Source organism: Lissotriton vulgaris, unplaced genomic scaffold (assembly GCF_964263255.1).
Source record: "Lissotriton vulgaris unplaced genomic scaffold, aLisVul1.2 SCAFFOLD_499, whole genome shotgun sequence".
NCBI lineage: Eukaryota > Metazoa > Chordata > Amphibia > Caudata > Salamandridae > Lissotriton > Lissotriton vulgaris.
This window is the reverse complement of record NW_028247837.1, coordinates 571,331-587,365: the sequence shown is the minus strand read 5'-3', so window position 1 is coordinate 587,365 and position 16,035 is coordinate 571,331. Positions and strand designations below refer to the sequence as shown.

Here is a 16,035-nt window from a genome sequence, read left to right as displayed (position 1 = left end):
AGTAGGCTAGTGTCTTATTTTTTTGTCCACTTGTTCATTTTTCATCCAGGATTGGTGCCTCAGCAAAACGTAATTATTTGAGGCATAGCACAGTTGTTTTTTGTAATCACAATTGTTATATGTGTATATTGTAATTTAATGTACTGTTTTTGGTTTCAATGCACTTGTGAACTTCTGTAAGTGTGGTGTGTATCCCTTGATGCCAAAAAACGTTTCAAAAAACTTTTTCATAAAACATAAGTGATTAATCACAAATGGTTTGTCAGCCTAGCAATTAATTATACTAGGTGTGCATTTGTTTGTATTTATTCAGACTGTCCGGCACTTTCTTTTGTTTGTTTCATAAGGGTGGTCCAAGCCGGTCAGAGACAGGACCCAGCCTTTCCCTCTTCTCTGCGTCCTTCTCACACAGGCAGTAGAGCAAGAGAGTAACAGGGCAGCAGGACAGTCATTCTTGCTGCAGAGCAGCACAACAGTCATTCTTCTGAGTCTTCCACAGGTTCAGAAGTGTGCTGAAGAGTTGGGACTAAGGGCCCAGTATTTATACCCAGTGCCCACTTTGAAGTGGGAGAAGCTTTGAGACACCTCCCCTTACAGAGGTCTCAGAAATTTTCTGTCTCCCTGATCAGCCCAGCTTGTTTGGGAGCATAAAAGACTAGTGTGAAACCCTTTGTGCGGGTGCTGAGGCTCAGTTTAAAACTGCACACACAGGATACAATGGCAGGCCCCACGTTTAAAAGGCTACTTAAGTGGGTGGCACAATTACTGCTGCAGGCCCACTAGAAGCATTTAATTTACAGGCCCTGAGTATATGTTGAACCACTTTACTAGGGATTTGTAAGTTAATTTAATGTGCCAAATGGGTGTAAGTCAATTTTACCCTTTTTAACAGAGAGACCACAAGCACTTCCATACTGGTTAGCAGTATTAATGTGTACAGAGTTCTAAAAGCCATCATAAAAACCGGTAAGTAAAACAGGAGGATGTTTGCAAAAGGTTTGAGGATGAACCTGCAGAGAGGACTCAGTCTAACAGTCCACTATCCACAAACCGGGATCTGCGTGAGAGAGACATTTCTGCAAAGGTAAGATTTGCCCTTTTCCTGCAATGCTTCCTTCAAACATTATTTTTACTGTGCTACTTGAGGGTGTGCCAGAAAGACCCTGGCAGCAGCAGCAAAATTCAATATGAGCTCCAAATATTTTCTTTCTTGAGGTACCAATCTTGTCCCCTTTGGGATCCCGATTTCCCCAACCTCCATTGAAAGGGAAAACCTAAAAAGGAAATGATCCCCTCATGAGGCGGATGGGTTTGACCCATGTCAGGTGCCAGTAACCCCCCATCACAAACAAAGCAATGAATCTTTGGGGCAGTGCTTAATTTGTAAAGAAAAATAAGTGACAGTGCTCTTGTCAGGAGGCTACTGCAGCTTGCACCACAGATTGCCTCTACCAGCACTGCCAATGATGGTAACAACACAGCTACTAACCATCACACTCCTACAGGTGTGACAATTCTGACTATTTCAGGACCCCAAACCTATAAAAATGGCTTGGGCAGCAGTTAATAGAAATTTGATGTATATTGAATTAATAACTGTTGTGGTCATCTCTAAATTGTCCAGACAGTGCCACGTTATGGCCGACTGTTACAAGCACCAGTGTTGACAATTAAGTGCTGGTGCCAAGCACCGGAAACCACCAGCTCAAATTAAGCACTGCTTTGGGGTCTAATGAGATTTTTGTCCGGATGCAACGCAGGGATCAATTTGAGGGAGGCATTGCTGGGTGGTTGGAGGTTCTTCCCTTTCCAATGATGCCTCCCTTAAGTTGAGGGTTTCACCAGGGGGAAGTGATCCCCCCGTACGTGTGCAGAGTAGCCCTTATCTGCTTTTCGTTGTGCCGTCTGGTGGGATCTGCGCTGTATTTCGCTCTGAGATCACTGATGATCGAGGTCGAAACGTATGAGAAATCGATTCTGCGTCCGCTTCCATCAAAGTAAATATTGGAAGGAAGTATCCGGTGTGAACACCAGGAGTTCCACTGAACTTTTTACTTCCTCTGGATAGCCCATAGTGCAGAAGACGCAATGGGTCAGCCATAACATTAGAGGGATTAAGCATTCATTATGTCTGTGTAGAACAGCAGATTTAGGGTCATTTTCCATCAGAACTTACATGAACGTTTGTTTGTACGCTGTCAATATAAACAGTGAAATGAAGGTAAGTAACAGTAGTACTTGTTCTTTATAGTGCTATATTGTGAGAAAGCTATGGTAGTACTTACTATTTGAAGACCATAGCCATTTTTCTATTGTAATTATTGCATCCAGTTCTTGCATTTCCTTGATATCTCCTCTACACTTCCCTCGTCCACCTCATTCATGGCATCTTAGACCGTACACCCCAAACCTATTTAAGTCTGTGCTCTCTAATCATCACTACCAACTAAAGTTGATGAATGACCCCACCTCGTCACCTTCTGCAGAAAGACACTGTATGAACCCCATTGACTGTAAGTATGGTATGTCAACAAGTACTTCACTAAGGTCACTGGTACCACTGCTTGCTCAATTTTCACTTAACAAATCCTGGATGGTTAAACTCGTCAAGCCAAAAATAAATCGGAAAACTAAAGCTGTAAATGCAAAACAGAAATTGAAAGTATTTATATTAACGAAGCATCAAATACTAAATTCCCTCCTTGCAAACAATCTTAACTGTCCCTAAAACATATTATTGTGCCCAACTTCTTGTTTTACAGATCAGCTGTACTTTGCCCTCCTGAATCTTATATAAAACTTCAATGGAAACAGGGAGCCATATTGGTGTTTGCACTCAAATATCAAAACTTCCTGAGAGGTATTCAGGAATTCTGATTTGCTTTTGAGTCTCCCAGAAGTTGTATTTTATGTTTTATGCATGCTTTTATGGTTGTTACAAAACACCGAATAAATCTTTGAAAATTTAATTGAGTCTCCCAGTGTAGATTCCATCATTCAGATTGGTTTTCAGTCTCATCTGAATAGTTGAAATGGTTCAGGCATATACAAATTTGGCTTGCTCATTTGTTTTTAGAACTTCTGATTAATGAAATTTGTGAGCGAGACTTTGGTATGCTGATAAGCTTCCAAGTCTCAGTGAATTGCCAAACATCTTCCTTTGAGATTCAAAGACAATTTTAGATGGTTTGTGTAGCATAAAGTGACAGTCAAAAATATGTGATTCATGCATTATTTTAATTGGATTATTTCATTTACTAGGTAATCTGAAGGCTGGATGGAAAGGGGAACAAGGTAAATCTTGACGTCTAACCTTATGATAGTGTTTCATAAAAATGCGAGATGTTCTTAGAAACTTGAATTATTTGTCTCATGTGTGTTAAAGTCATTTTGGGACAGCCATCATTAAAATGTGTATTTATCGTTCCAAAATCACTAATATTAAACAAGTTCACCCTCCTTTGGAGGGAAAGTATTGCTACTCTCAGAGGAAGCTGTTGTTGGTGTTGCATAGTGTAACCTTGGATCCAAATTCCTCACTGGAGTAGCTAAAGGAAATACTCCTGCAGGTGTTTGGTGGGTAATACCACATCATGTGTTCTACTTCCACCTTTGTTCTTTATGTATTTACAGGTTTTATAATGCAGCACATGTAACCTTTCAATTGGTAAACGAGATTTCATAACACCACAGTATACAGCATATTTTTATGTATAGTTGTTATGGGTAATTTTTTACATTTTGTTTTGCAAACATATGCTTGCCACCGACATAAAAAGGATTGGTGGGAATGCTTGTTTGATATATGTTTTGCTACTGGTCTGTTGACAAGCCATGTACCACAGGCAATTCCAATTTCTTACCATTGCTCGTTTCTGGTTGATGGTGTGAAGTTTGCATTATTCATCGCTGCTAACACCTCTAAATGCCATTCATTTTACAGCAACTATGATGCACCTTTTTATTTTTTAATACCAATTTGTGAAGGCTTTTACTTAACTAAACAGAAGTGCACATGATGTTTAAGGTGCTTTTCTACAAACAAATTCATGTTTCCTCCAAATCCATTATCATTAGCATGTCAGCTGTCTTGTCCTACAGTATAAATATGAACTATGGCATTGCCACCTACCTACGCTCAAAGCATCATTAATGACTGGAGTGTGAAAGATGACCATGTATAACACTATTGGTCCCTCATTAACAGGTCCTTTTCATTTCGACGAGGCCAGTAACTGCAGGCGCATCACGTTTGCACACTACTGCTATTTAGTGTTGGCTGCTCTCATTTAGTGTTGGGTGCTCATGTTGCAAGCTGGTTTTTTTCAAAGTCGAGGTTTTGATCTCAAGATGATTCATAATTCCTTCCCAAGATCCACATGCTCTATGACAAAGACTCCACTTTGGATTTTTTATTTTACACTACTTGTTTCAAGCATATGCTTTGGATTTCTGGGACCATTACGCTACAAAAGGCAATCGTTTGACTACTAGGACCAGAATCGCTTCCAACAGGACATGAAATTACTGTACGACTGTCAATCTCTTCGGAATCGACCCGGACCAGAGGATTCTGCTCCCAGGTTGTACGAGAATGACTCCTGGAGGAGTCGGTTATGGAGAAGACACCCTTCCATTTGTAATCTCAATAGCAAGTTTCTGTTGTTGGAGCAATACATGTTCTGCAACCTTTGGTTGTTAAGGGCATGATGGGAGATCAAACTGTTTCAGTCTGCTAGACTTTTCAAAACAAAAAGACTATCTGCTACTGAATGTGACGTCAGTCGGTGCATTAGAAAATGCTCCTCTGAAGTTCTCCTGAGCCACCCAGCGAGTCCAACATTTAGGTCATTGTGAGGACATACTAAGATGGCGCGAAAGGAGGCCCATCTGGTATCTTGGCAGATCAGAGGGAATAGAGTGTAGAATGTTTGTCCTCAGAGAACCATTAATTTGGAGGACAACAATCTTAAGAGCCCACAGGATAGCCTCCAGTATACAGAGTGCATACCCACACCCAGTACACAGACTGCACCTAAAATATCCATAATATTCCAGGATCTCCTCTCCTGAATTTAGTATCAACAGGAGTCTCGACTCAAAGGCCATGGCAAACATTGGCTTCAAGTGAGTTTTACAGTGAGCCCTGAGCTGCCACTAAAAAAAGCTTTCACAGTTGGTGCCCACTTCTGTTACCAAACAAACTTGGCCGCAACAGCTCTCAGCTTTGGAAAAGGCATTGACCCCAGGCCTTTGAGCCTCTAAGCTGAAAGACCCCATCTCAGACCCTGAGACTCCTGTCTCGGACCTGAGGTCAGCGTCCGGACAGACCTCAGCATCAGCCTTAATGGCGAATGACTTTACACATTCACAAGTAAATGTAAAGGTACTTATATAGCGCACAACTACCCGGAGGCATCTTTGCGCTTGTACGAATACCGCTGAGGAACCCTTCCTGGCCTTTCCCTGTGAAGTGCCCTCTCCTGGGCACCCCCAAGGTGAAGCCAGGTATCCCAACGCTGTTGGGGCCGTTGTGGAGATTAAGCAAGCTATTGCCCAGAGTTGCAGAGTGGGACCCATGATTAGAATAGGCACAGAGGCAAAAATTAACAGGTCCGAGGAAATTGAGCCCAAGACCCGCCGAGGCGGGAATTGAACCCTGGTCCCGGGCCAGACTTCTGCATCAGGGTCTGCCGCTCTAACCATTGAGCTGCACAGCCTGATGTAAGGCAGGTGAAAATCTACATCGATAAGGGCACATACCAGCATGTTCCCTACAGCAGCCACCATCAGTTCAAAACAGAATACTCCATATCGAGGATGACAAATCTGAGGAACTCAGATAATTCCCTGTAACGAAGAAAAACATGCCTAGGGACAGTAGCCCATCACCCTCAGCACAGTCACTGACACACTGCACACAGATTCAGACCCTGAACCTGTCTAAGATCTTTCAGACCTATATGAAGAGCACATCGCTATGGACGATGGAGATGATCTCTGGCGTGATTATAGCATAGACCGTCCAGACGTTTTGGAGCCCTACCAGGTAAAAACATACCCATTGAATAACATCACATCAGGCAAAGCAGTTATCCAAAGAACAGCTGACCACCACAAAGTCAAGACTCCACATATAAGATTTCTCAATGCAGTTAAAAAAAACATGACCAAGATCACAACTGAGAACACCTGTTAGCTTAGGGTTATGGGGCCCTTGGCGAGACATATTTTGGGGGCCCCTTTTCAGAACAACTTTTAGTTTTATTACTCGTTTCCCCCATGATGCCAGACACTACTGAATATATGTTAATATGCCTGATACAACATCACCCATAAGTTGTTGAAATCAGTCTTATCCAAATATCTTTAAGGTGACACTGAGCAGAGAGAGAGAGATGGATTCAGAGGTAAAGGCAAAGACAGGCAGCGAAATAAAGAGGTTGTGAAAGAGAACCAGAAGAGACAGAGGTCAAATCGAAAGTTTACTTTCTCAGGGGGCCCCTTGGAAGGTGGTGGCCCTTGGTGACCGTTCACTTTGCCCATGCCTTAAAACATCTCCGGAGAACACCCTGTAAAAATAAGGCAAATAGTTGGTAAAAGAGCAGAATATCATATCCAGTGCCAACGTCTGATGTGTTCTGGATGTGTCTGACACATCTTCCAGGAAAGCTAGCAAAGAATCCTGCTCAGACAACATGTGGGGCTGAGGATCTCCGGTATCCGCCCTGATGGCCCACAGCACCATCCTAGTGTGCCCTTTGACAGTCGATGTTTGGAACACAGGTGAACACAATGTTTGAAAAAAAAAGGAAGGACATGGATACTTCCGAAGCTGTAGGGCAACTCCAAATCCAAACCAGCCGGCCTGGTTATCGGTTCCTACAGACAGGTGGACCTGCTGCTACTTCGTTGCTCCCGGTTCTCAGCAGCATCATTCCTTCCAGGAAGGACCAGAGTTCCAACTGTATTCCAAGGGTGGCTTCCGGGGCAACAGATATGCGGAGGAGCGACGTCAGACTAGATCATCAAAGGCTACTCAAGATGAAGAGCATTGCTCTAAAAAGGGGCTATGTAACTCTTATCGCTATAACAAAGGGGTCCCTATACTCCTTATGCTCCCTAATCTCCCAAAATGTTTTGGCTCACTTAACCGCTAATTTGTATAAGAGTGGGACTTCATTCTACGGCTCTGCTTTGGGGATTACATTACAACCCTTGTTCTCGAGGGCACCTATTTCCACTTCTTCATCCACCCAGCACACCACCAGTACTTGAGGTTAGTGGTAAGGAACATCACTATCAATTCACGGTACTTACCATTGGGGTCACAAAATCACTATGCGTATTTACAAAATGGTGGGGGTTACAGTACACCCCGTCACATTGCTGTCCATTTCTTCCCATATTTGATGACTGGTTTGTAAAGGGCAGCGACTAAAATAAATGCCTTGTTACACGCAACAAGCTGTTTCATACTTGTGCAAATTAGTCTTCACCGTAAATGCCAAAAAGTCATACGTCTCTCTCCAACCAAAATAACCTTCCTGGGGCAGTGATAGGCAACACCTATCCCAAATGATAGATTGATGGCTGCTTTCACTTTACCAGCCATCATGTCTTCTGACTGTGAGAATGATCATCAAACTGCTGGTAACGATGGTGTCTTGCATCACTATGGTGCCAAATGCTTACTTGCTCGTGCAGCTGCTGCAAGACTGCTGAATAAAAAAGGTGAAGAAACGCATGTGTGTAACGCCTCAATTTCAGGGCGGCTTCAACAGGGCCCAGCTTGTGAAAAAGACTGTTGTGGTCGAAACGCGTGGCCAATAACACCATTTTTGCTTACAGGGACCCTGGTGTGCGAGTCTTATTCTTGGTCCGGAAAGAACTCAATGATTTTTTGTGCATTTTCAGCCAGGTTCCAACACCCGGAACTCGCACCGACCCCGAGAGGAGAGTAGCTGGTGTTTGTCGGAAGCTTTCTTACTATATAGATAGATAGATATGGTAGTTTTATAGTGCAAACCTAACTAAAAGGCAGCTGAGCACTGTACAGGGTCAAAGGTAAGCATATAGTCATTGATTGATAAGCGCTGCAGCTGGTTTGTAGACAGTTGATGCATTGAGAGGTAGTGTTCTTTACAGCGGTAAGTCTTCAACTATTTCCTAAATTGCAGCAGTACTGGTCATGCCTGAAGAATGCAGATATTTTCTTCCAGATACGAGTTGCATTGTTTTTTCTTTTTCACACTTATTTGTAATCTGGCTGTGGCTGTCCTGAGAACCACAAGACATAGTTAGATTGGCTGCAAGATAAGCAAGGTGCTGGCTATGATGGCATTTTAAATGATGTAGCTAGTATTGAAGATTGTGTGAGCTGGCAATTGGAGCCAATGATGTCCTGTCAGGATGGGTTGATGTGATCATATTTCTTTAGGCCATGGATCAGATGTGTTGCAGTTTGTAGGATGCCCCTAAAGGGTGTCATTGTAGAGTTTGGGAGGGCATGAAGCAGGGCGGTACCACCATCTAGACATAAGAGTGGAGGTCTTGAGTATCCGTTCTGAAGTCACTTTGTGGAAGAAACACGTACATCTTTTTTTAGAAGAGAGGGCTGGTACCTGGCAGTAATTTTTTTTTTTGGTAATATGTTCCCTGTGAAAGACAGTGGTGTCACTGGGGAGCAATGGTTCTTCCAGGCATTCTAAACTCCATTATCTGTTTATAAATTGTAAACTAAAAGTGCCAGGTAAATAAAACAGCTGAAGCAAGGTCTAATGGTGATCCAGCCGGTGATTGCAGGAAAATCCTCTCTTTGTTGTAAGTACCAGGATTTATTTCTTTATATATTTTCATAAAACAGATGAGCCTATTGAATATTTGTAAGCAAAGGAAACCCAGTTGGTGTTAAAGAAGGAACACTTTAGTGTAGGAAAAAAGATGTTCTCTGTGTGTCTGGTAGTGTTGGGTTTGTTAGTCCCTATAAAATTATTAATTCCCTGTGCAAAGTTACCCACAGTAGTATGTATTATTGTTATATTTTCATTACGTTGATGGTAATTGTGAAAAGAAAGAATATGCACATTTTATATATTTCTTTTTCTTCTTTCCCAAGATCATCTGCTGCAAACAATAGGTAAATATTTTATGTTTAAAATAAGTCTTTATGTTGCTGCGAATGTTTTGCAAAGCACAGATGTTGCTTCTTTGTGGATATGTCCATCTAGATCAATGCTGGAGTACACAAATAATGTTAGTATTAGGTTCTCAGAACCCAAGTGAAGACATTCCTCAAGTTTATTGTCCACCAACACATTGAACACAGCCCCCTTGAACATCAACAAATACTCTTCCCCAGTCCAGTAGTTCCACTGGTAGCACAGCACTACATTGCACATAATGCATCATGGGACAGAAAGAACTCTGAACACAATGAATACAACACTTCTTCCCCCTGATGAATAACAATAAAATCGTGCTAAGCTAGCGAAATAAGGAAAATAAAACCTGCAATTGCAAATAAAAAAAATAAAAAAACAAAGGACCAGTAACAAAGAAAATAATAGCTTAATAATTCTAACACCATACACCAAAGAATAAATAGCATGAGAATGTATAATTCTGTTACAACATTACATAATCCCTGAGATGCAATCGTCTTCTTTGGAGCAGTGGATTTTGGACTTGCCTGACCAATTTGAGTATCATTTTTATCTCTAGAACTTTGTGACAATCAGTGTGATAATGAAATCTCAGGTGAAACATGTGGTGGATTCCCATCATGCTGACAATTAACTAAGTGTTACATACTCCATACCTTACCATCACTAAGAACAACCACATTTTTCTTAGCTTTGATTTGCTTCGGTCCTATGCATGTTGACCTGCTAGGTGTTAAAGCAGGCCTTTTAAAATCACAAACTCGCCCACACTCCACTTCCTCTCTGTAGGAAGGTGCAGTATTATGTTGTGATTCTTATATCAATCTTGATAGAGTGACAAAGAGCAGTCAGGCTTTACTAGATGAACATGTGGTAAGCATTTCAGAGTACATCACACTAGAAGGTCAGAGGAGGTTTAGAGACCTGGAAGGGTTGTCTCCTCTGTTCAATATATGTACCACAAAATTGGGTCCTGAAGAAAGCCACAACACCTCTGTTGAGGGCTACAGGCTGAAACATGTCAACCTTTTTCTGACACTTTAAGTGGGTTAAATCTTCCTCTATAGTACCCTGTTTTTAATCCTATCCTAGGATGCACCAATAAAGGTATTTGCTGATCCTGTAGCTAGTTTTCACCATCACCTTCACTTTGCTCTGCTACCTCACCTTGTTGGTATTTAATATACCTCTCTTTCAAAAACATCCCTGAGCTCCTCCTTCTCAGAGAGGGGGTTGTAACCTGTTCCGTGTCTAGGCATCATGGTCTGAGGAGGTTCCTAATGAAGAAGCATGGCACGTATGGTGGGTGGGGAAATTCGTCCTTAAAAAGGGATACTCCATTATGGTTAGGTCTCCAGCTATAATAGCACGTCTTATTGACCCAAAGGTTTCTTTTTGTGGTACAAGCATTTCAGAGAACGAACATGGATGATAAATAATTGACACACCTCGAAAGAAATCCGTTACCAGTTTATAAAAAAAAAGCAGATTTTGTATATAAATTTAGACACGTGGTGGTTCCCCGACTGACGACCAACAAGGCTTGGCAGCGATAAGCTCAGCAGAAAGTTATTTCGACATCCAGAGGTCCGGGGTTAAACAGTAGCTACCTGCAATTTGCTGGAGGCCAGAACTACATTTCCCACAATGCACTGGACCATCTACTTTGGGATATACCCCAAAGGGCCCGATAGCCAGAGCTTCTTGTGTTATGGTACGTCGATTAGTAATGGCCATAATTTAACATCTAGCATTACATAGTCAATTAGGCTAGTATGGTTTGTCCTAATAAATGTGTGATTACTTAATTTGTCAGAGGTTGTTCTGCCATTACACACACAAAGCCCAGGTTTAAAGTGAAGGCATTGATCTGGATTCCTATGGGAGACCATTTCTTAATTGAGGGGATTTCTAGCTCCGGTATAGACCAGATAATTTCCTCATCAGCCGTTAGGGCCTGACTAACCGCACTGAGCGGTTCATATTGGTAGTTGAGATCACCACCCACAATTTTGCTTGCACTGGCTGGAAGTGTGCCAAATGCCCATTCAGTTGGTCTAAAACAATGGACAATTTATTCCCCATAGGTCTACAGTATACACAGTAAATGTAGCATATTACCACCGTAGAAGAAGTCAAGCTAAAATGCAATCTATCTGGCTAATCCACATTGATCACTCTCCGCAAGCCAGGGATAGGGGTTTTGGATCAAATCATTAGACCCCCAAAGGGTCTACCCCACCCTGAGGATGTGGCTGCCTTATAACAAATTTGGTAATCTGCAGAATGCAAAGATCAGGTATCTTGAAAAGGCAAAAATCATGTAGCTCCGTGAATTAACACCATTCTGGGATATCTGGTTTGGATTCCAGACCAGCTATATTTCAGGAAGTGAACCTGGTTTGCCGGATTTACTCAGGGAGGCCAATCCTGTACAATTCATTCATTCAGAAACTTGATCTAGATTGGCCCAACACTGATACATCTAAACCAGTGCCCAAGTTATCATGCCCTGAAGTGAAAGTGGTATGCATTACATTCCTTATGGTAATCCTTGTTTAAGGGATCTTTCTCAGGTGATTTGTCCAACTTTCCTCTCTTTTGAATTTGGTAAAGAAAACATGGCAGTGGGACCCAACAACTTTGTGTAGTTTAGGTGAAAGTATTTCTTCGGCATGAGTACTTTGCTTCAGTTGGGTCATCACCGAGTTTTGCAGGACAATGCCCTTCGCTGGACTGCATGAAACACTGCCAAGGTTGCCACTCCCTACTGTGTTAATATTGTGCCCTGGCTGCCATGTGCAGTTAGCGAGTCAGTCTACATCTGCTAGAATATCATAGCGGTTGTAGATTGGAATTGAGTGGATATCACCAGAACCCATTTGCATTAGGAGAGCAAAGGATGGAAATGCATCTGTCCTCGGAAGCTGTTTTTGAAAGAGGGAGCATTGGTGAACAAGTGGCCTATAAAAATAGCCTAATGGCAACGGCTCAATGGAGCTCCTAACTGGTGGGTATTTATCTGCACATCCTAATAACACCTTTTGGGCCAGACAGAAAATCTAACGTTTATGATAATACAGTCTTCCCCTTGGTCCACCCTACTGGGCCAAATAAAGACTACCTTTCTGATATTAGTATATTGCTAGCCTCGAATATAGGGAGGCCTCAGTGGCGTGCAAGCAAGCTCACATTTTTGTTAAATACCTTCATATGGCTCGCTCTGTCATTCACGAAGCTGCGGGACATAAATTAGAACTACTACATATGGACAAGATGCCTGTGGACGATTCACTATAAGTTACTTTGGACTTCCCAATGGTCCACTGTGGCTGGGATTGGCAACAGGGGATAACCCCCTGGGAGTGTCTCCTTGCTTATTACATGGTTGGTTTTCTCAAATGCAAAGATGGAAATGGTAATGGTTGCTCTGTACCTGACCATCCGTGAGTCTGAGAATCTGGCACTTATCTTTTCTCTGGTGGTAATGTGCATGTGCATGTGGATAGCCCTTGACTACTAGTAGAGTGTCTCGCCTCAATTGTCCCCACCTTGATGACCTGAGAGTTCCTAGGATATGTGAGATTTGCTAGTGTAGTATGGACCTGTACCTGTCTAAATAAATGTCAGCTCTTATTTACCTGGTATAAATAAATGTCAACTCGTTCTCCATGGCTTCCAACCGAACACAAATGGAGTGGACTTAATCTCGAAGGGGCTCACTAACTTTGTGCATGCAGTCCTCAATAACTTGCTCGATGTTACTGGTGTGGACAAAAGAACACCCTCTAAAGAATCCTTAGGCGGTACGCTAGATGTTTCCTTACCATGCTGCGTGGGACTACGAGAGATAGCCCTAGTAACCTTGCTTGAGTGTCCACAGGCTGTCTTTTCCCCTTATCCCTCCATAGTATGTTGGCTCCAATCTAACAGACCTGCAAGTAAGTACAGAATCAGTTGCTGATTTGCTTAGATTGAGACTTTGCTGGATTGGCATGCACTCTGATGAGTTTGTGGGTGATGTGGCTCCTACTGTGTTCAGGCCTGAAGATGCCCCAGATTTTAAGGACAATCACTGTTCAGTGAATTCAGTCCCGTGCTGATAGCCCTCACGGGCCTGCACAGTATACTATCTATAGAGGTATTCTTTGGTGGAGGCATGAAAATGGCGGGGTCTTTCCATGGCTTTCTTTTTGGCCAGTTTTTTGGAGACAATAACACAGGGTCCCAAATACAAATTGTAAGAAAGTTGTACGGGTTAGAAAAGTAAACGGACCAGCCACTCTCCGTGCAGGCTTCTCCTGTCTCCAGTCGAAGCCCAACACCCCATGTAACACACCAGCTATAAGTGAGATCCCCTCCTACTGAGTAAACCAGTGCTACTTTAGCTTCTTTGTCTCCTCCACCCAACTCTTGTCATTCACAAAATCCCTGGGAAGAAATGCAGACACTTCAGATGGGAGGAAACAGTTTACCTATGCAAGAGACTGAAACAATGAGTTTTTCCACAAGAGACAAAAAACAGTAAGATAACGCAAATTAATAAAAGGGAGCCTAGTAAGACTTGCAGCAACAGGTTAGAGGTTAAAATGTCATAATTCCCCGTAGTGTTGACTGACAGCGCCTAGGCTACCAGGCCACCTTCTTGGGAGATTCAATTTATTCCAACCCGACTAAGTGCATCCAGTTACCAGGTCTAAGGGAACTTTGAGATTAAAGCAGCTGGCGGTACAGAGAGTGGAGATGGTGGGGTTGACCGATAAAGTTCCACATGCAGAAAGGTCAGTGTGTGAAAAAGAGTACCTTTTTCTAGATCTGGGACTTGGAGTTCCCATGTACAATTGTTCAACAATAGATAAGTGTCCCATGCTGCGGAATGTCAGGAGGCTTTTTGAAGCGCTATGCGGCGGGAGCCAAGGAGTCCTTTTCCCTCCTCTATGGCAGCACAGGCATCTTGTACCTCGAGTCCCCACGAACAGTGACCCAGCAACAGAAGAGCGTGTATTGTAGCCCACAATAGAGATGTAAAAGTAACTACTTCACCAGCTTGCCGCTCATTGTCCTAAAAGGACCAGCTAACTGCTGTTGTGAAGCAACTTTTTGTCACAGGAGTTGTTGAACCTAGTAGGCTTGAACAGGCGAAAGGTCACATCAGACCCAGGCTCTCCTTGCGATATAACCAAACGGCTCAAGCATTCAGGTTACCTTTTGCACAAGCCTCAATGGGGGAATAACAAAGTGAAGACCCGACAGGAAAATGTAGCAAAGAAACTTGTGGGCATTATACGATGCTTCCCAAAGTTAAAACGGCCTCCGAAGGCACGCTCAAGGGGGATGGATCTGCCCTGGCTCTTCCTGGCAAGGACAGACCCACCCTTGGCCCAGGCTTCGCCTGTGTGCGTGCCGTGCTGCGGGACTGTAGTTCATGGATATTGAATGCGGCTAAGTTATGGAATGCCCTTCCTCCATCCCTCCGACAAGAGCCTAACTTACTTGCATTTCGAAAGAAGCTGAAAACTGTTCTGTTTCCCAGGATCTAGAGTCTGGGCTTCCGCATTCCTTGCAATCCACTTCCCTTTGGTCAGTCCTAAGCGCTGGGATGCTCCCGAGTAGCCATGCGCTATAGAAGAGCTTTTACAATTACAACTACAATTACAATATTGCACTAATCAGGCACAGGTGCAGTAGAAAGTATGGGATTCTGGGACATACAGTCCAAAGCTGCTGTAATTCACGCCCTAGGTGTACCTGGGTCTGTGGAAAAAAAAGGACAGATACAATGGCAGGCAACATCAGCACATTTGCAGCCGAGTAGTGGTGTAAGCTCAGCCCCCTTTCATTTGTACATTTCATTTAATTTCATACAAACTGAATGCCATTATCCTTGATAATAGTTTTTGGTGTACCCTCACACGCCACGAAATCTCCAGAACAATTACCTCCCTGGAAATGAACCTTGTCTTTATTTTATCCCATTCTGTTCTTTTCTTCTATGTTAATCTCTCCCCCTTTTCTCTGCCAAGTGTAATTTTAAGGATATTTAGGGTTCCAGATAGGACATATTTCAACTGTTTATCTGCGACCTTGTTAAAGATTAACATGGTACTTATAATTGTTTGGCATCACGGCTTAAGTGTTCATGAAAAGGGTAAAAAAGTAAAAATTTTTAATTCACGCTGGTCCCAAAAATTGTCTAGCAGACATACCCCAACATCCTTAAGATGACACTGCTGGAGTTCTTTCAATTCACTTAAGGAAGTCAGAATTAGGCTTAATAAGAAACAATTTACATAGTCTGCATTTTCAACAGAACTCTATCTTGCTTCATTTTGTTATGTCTCTTGGATTTTAATTTGCTCATTTGATTTCATTGTTTCATTCTCAAGTGCGCAATATCTGTCCATCTGGTCTGCATGTTTATTTTCAAGATATTCCACATCTTTTCCTGCCTTCTGGACAGCACTCTTGATTATTTTAGTTTCCTTTGGCGGTATATTGTAATTATTCCTGATGGGAGCTGCAGAGGTTGTCATCATAAATCACCTTTTAGACCCCAACATCCAAAGTCTACTCCAAAACCATATTGGCTGTCTCTATAAATCGTCACATTCAAATCTTCTGCAAAGAACCATGCTCTCGTCAGTGCAATCACATTTTACTGAAATCAAATCTGCCACTTGTGATGAAGATATATTTGACAGGTATGTTGCTTTAATCATTTCAGAAATAGAGCAAGCTGGGTTAGGCAACTCTTAGTTTTCTATGATAGTCTCTTAAGCAAGAAACATCTATAAACAAAATCAAATCAGCCATTTCATGGTGAATTTCTTTAATATCTGGTTCTTGCTTGGTACATTACTCTGTGACACTT

At 42.4% G+C, this 16,035-nt stretch overlaps 1 protein-coding gene across 2 annotated transcripts in view; it reads left to right on the top strand.

The window, feature by feature from the left end:
• Nucleotides 1–16,035, top strand: part of LOC147665017 (butyrophilin subfamily 1 member A1-like) — a 166,226-nt gene that overhangs the window by 76,086 nt on the left and 74,105 nt on the right. For both annotated transcript variants that reach the window (XM_086949814.1, XM_086949813.1), the window contains exons 5-6: nt 3,262–3,294; nt 9,119–9,139. In XM_086949814.1, coding sequence (XP_086805940.1) covers nt 3,262–3,294; nt 9,119–9,139 — 54 coding nt within the window. The remainder of the gene's footprint in view (nt 1–3,261; nt 3,295–9,118; nt 9,140–16,035) is intronic.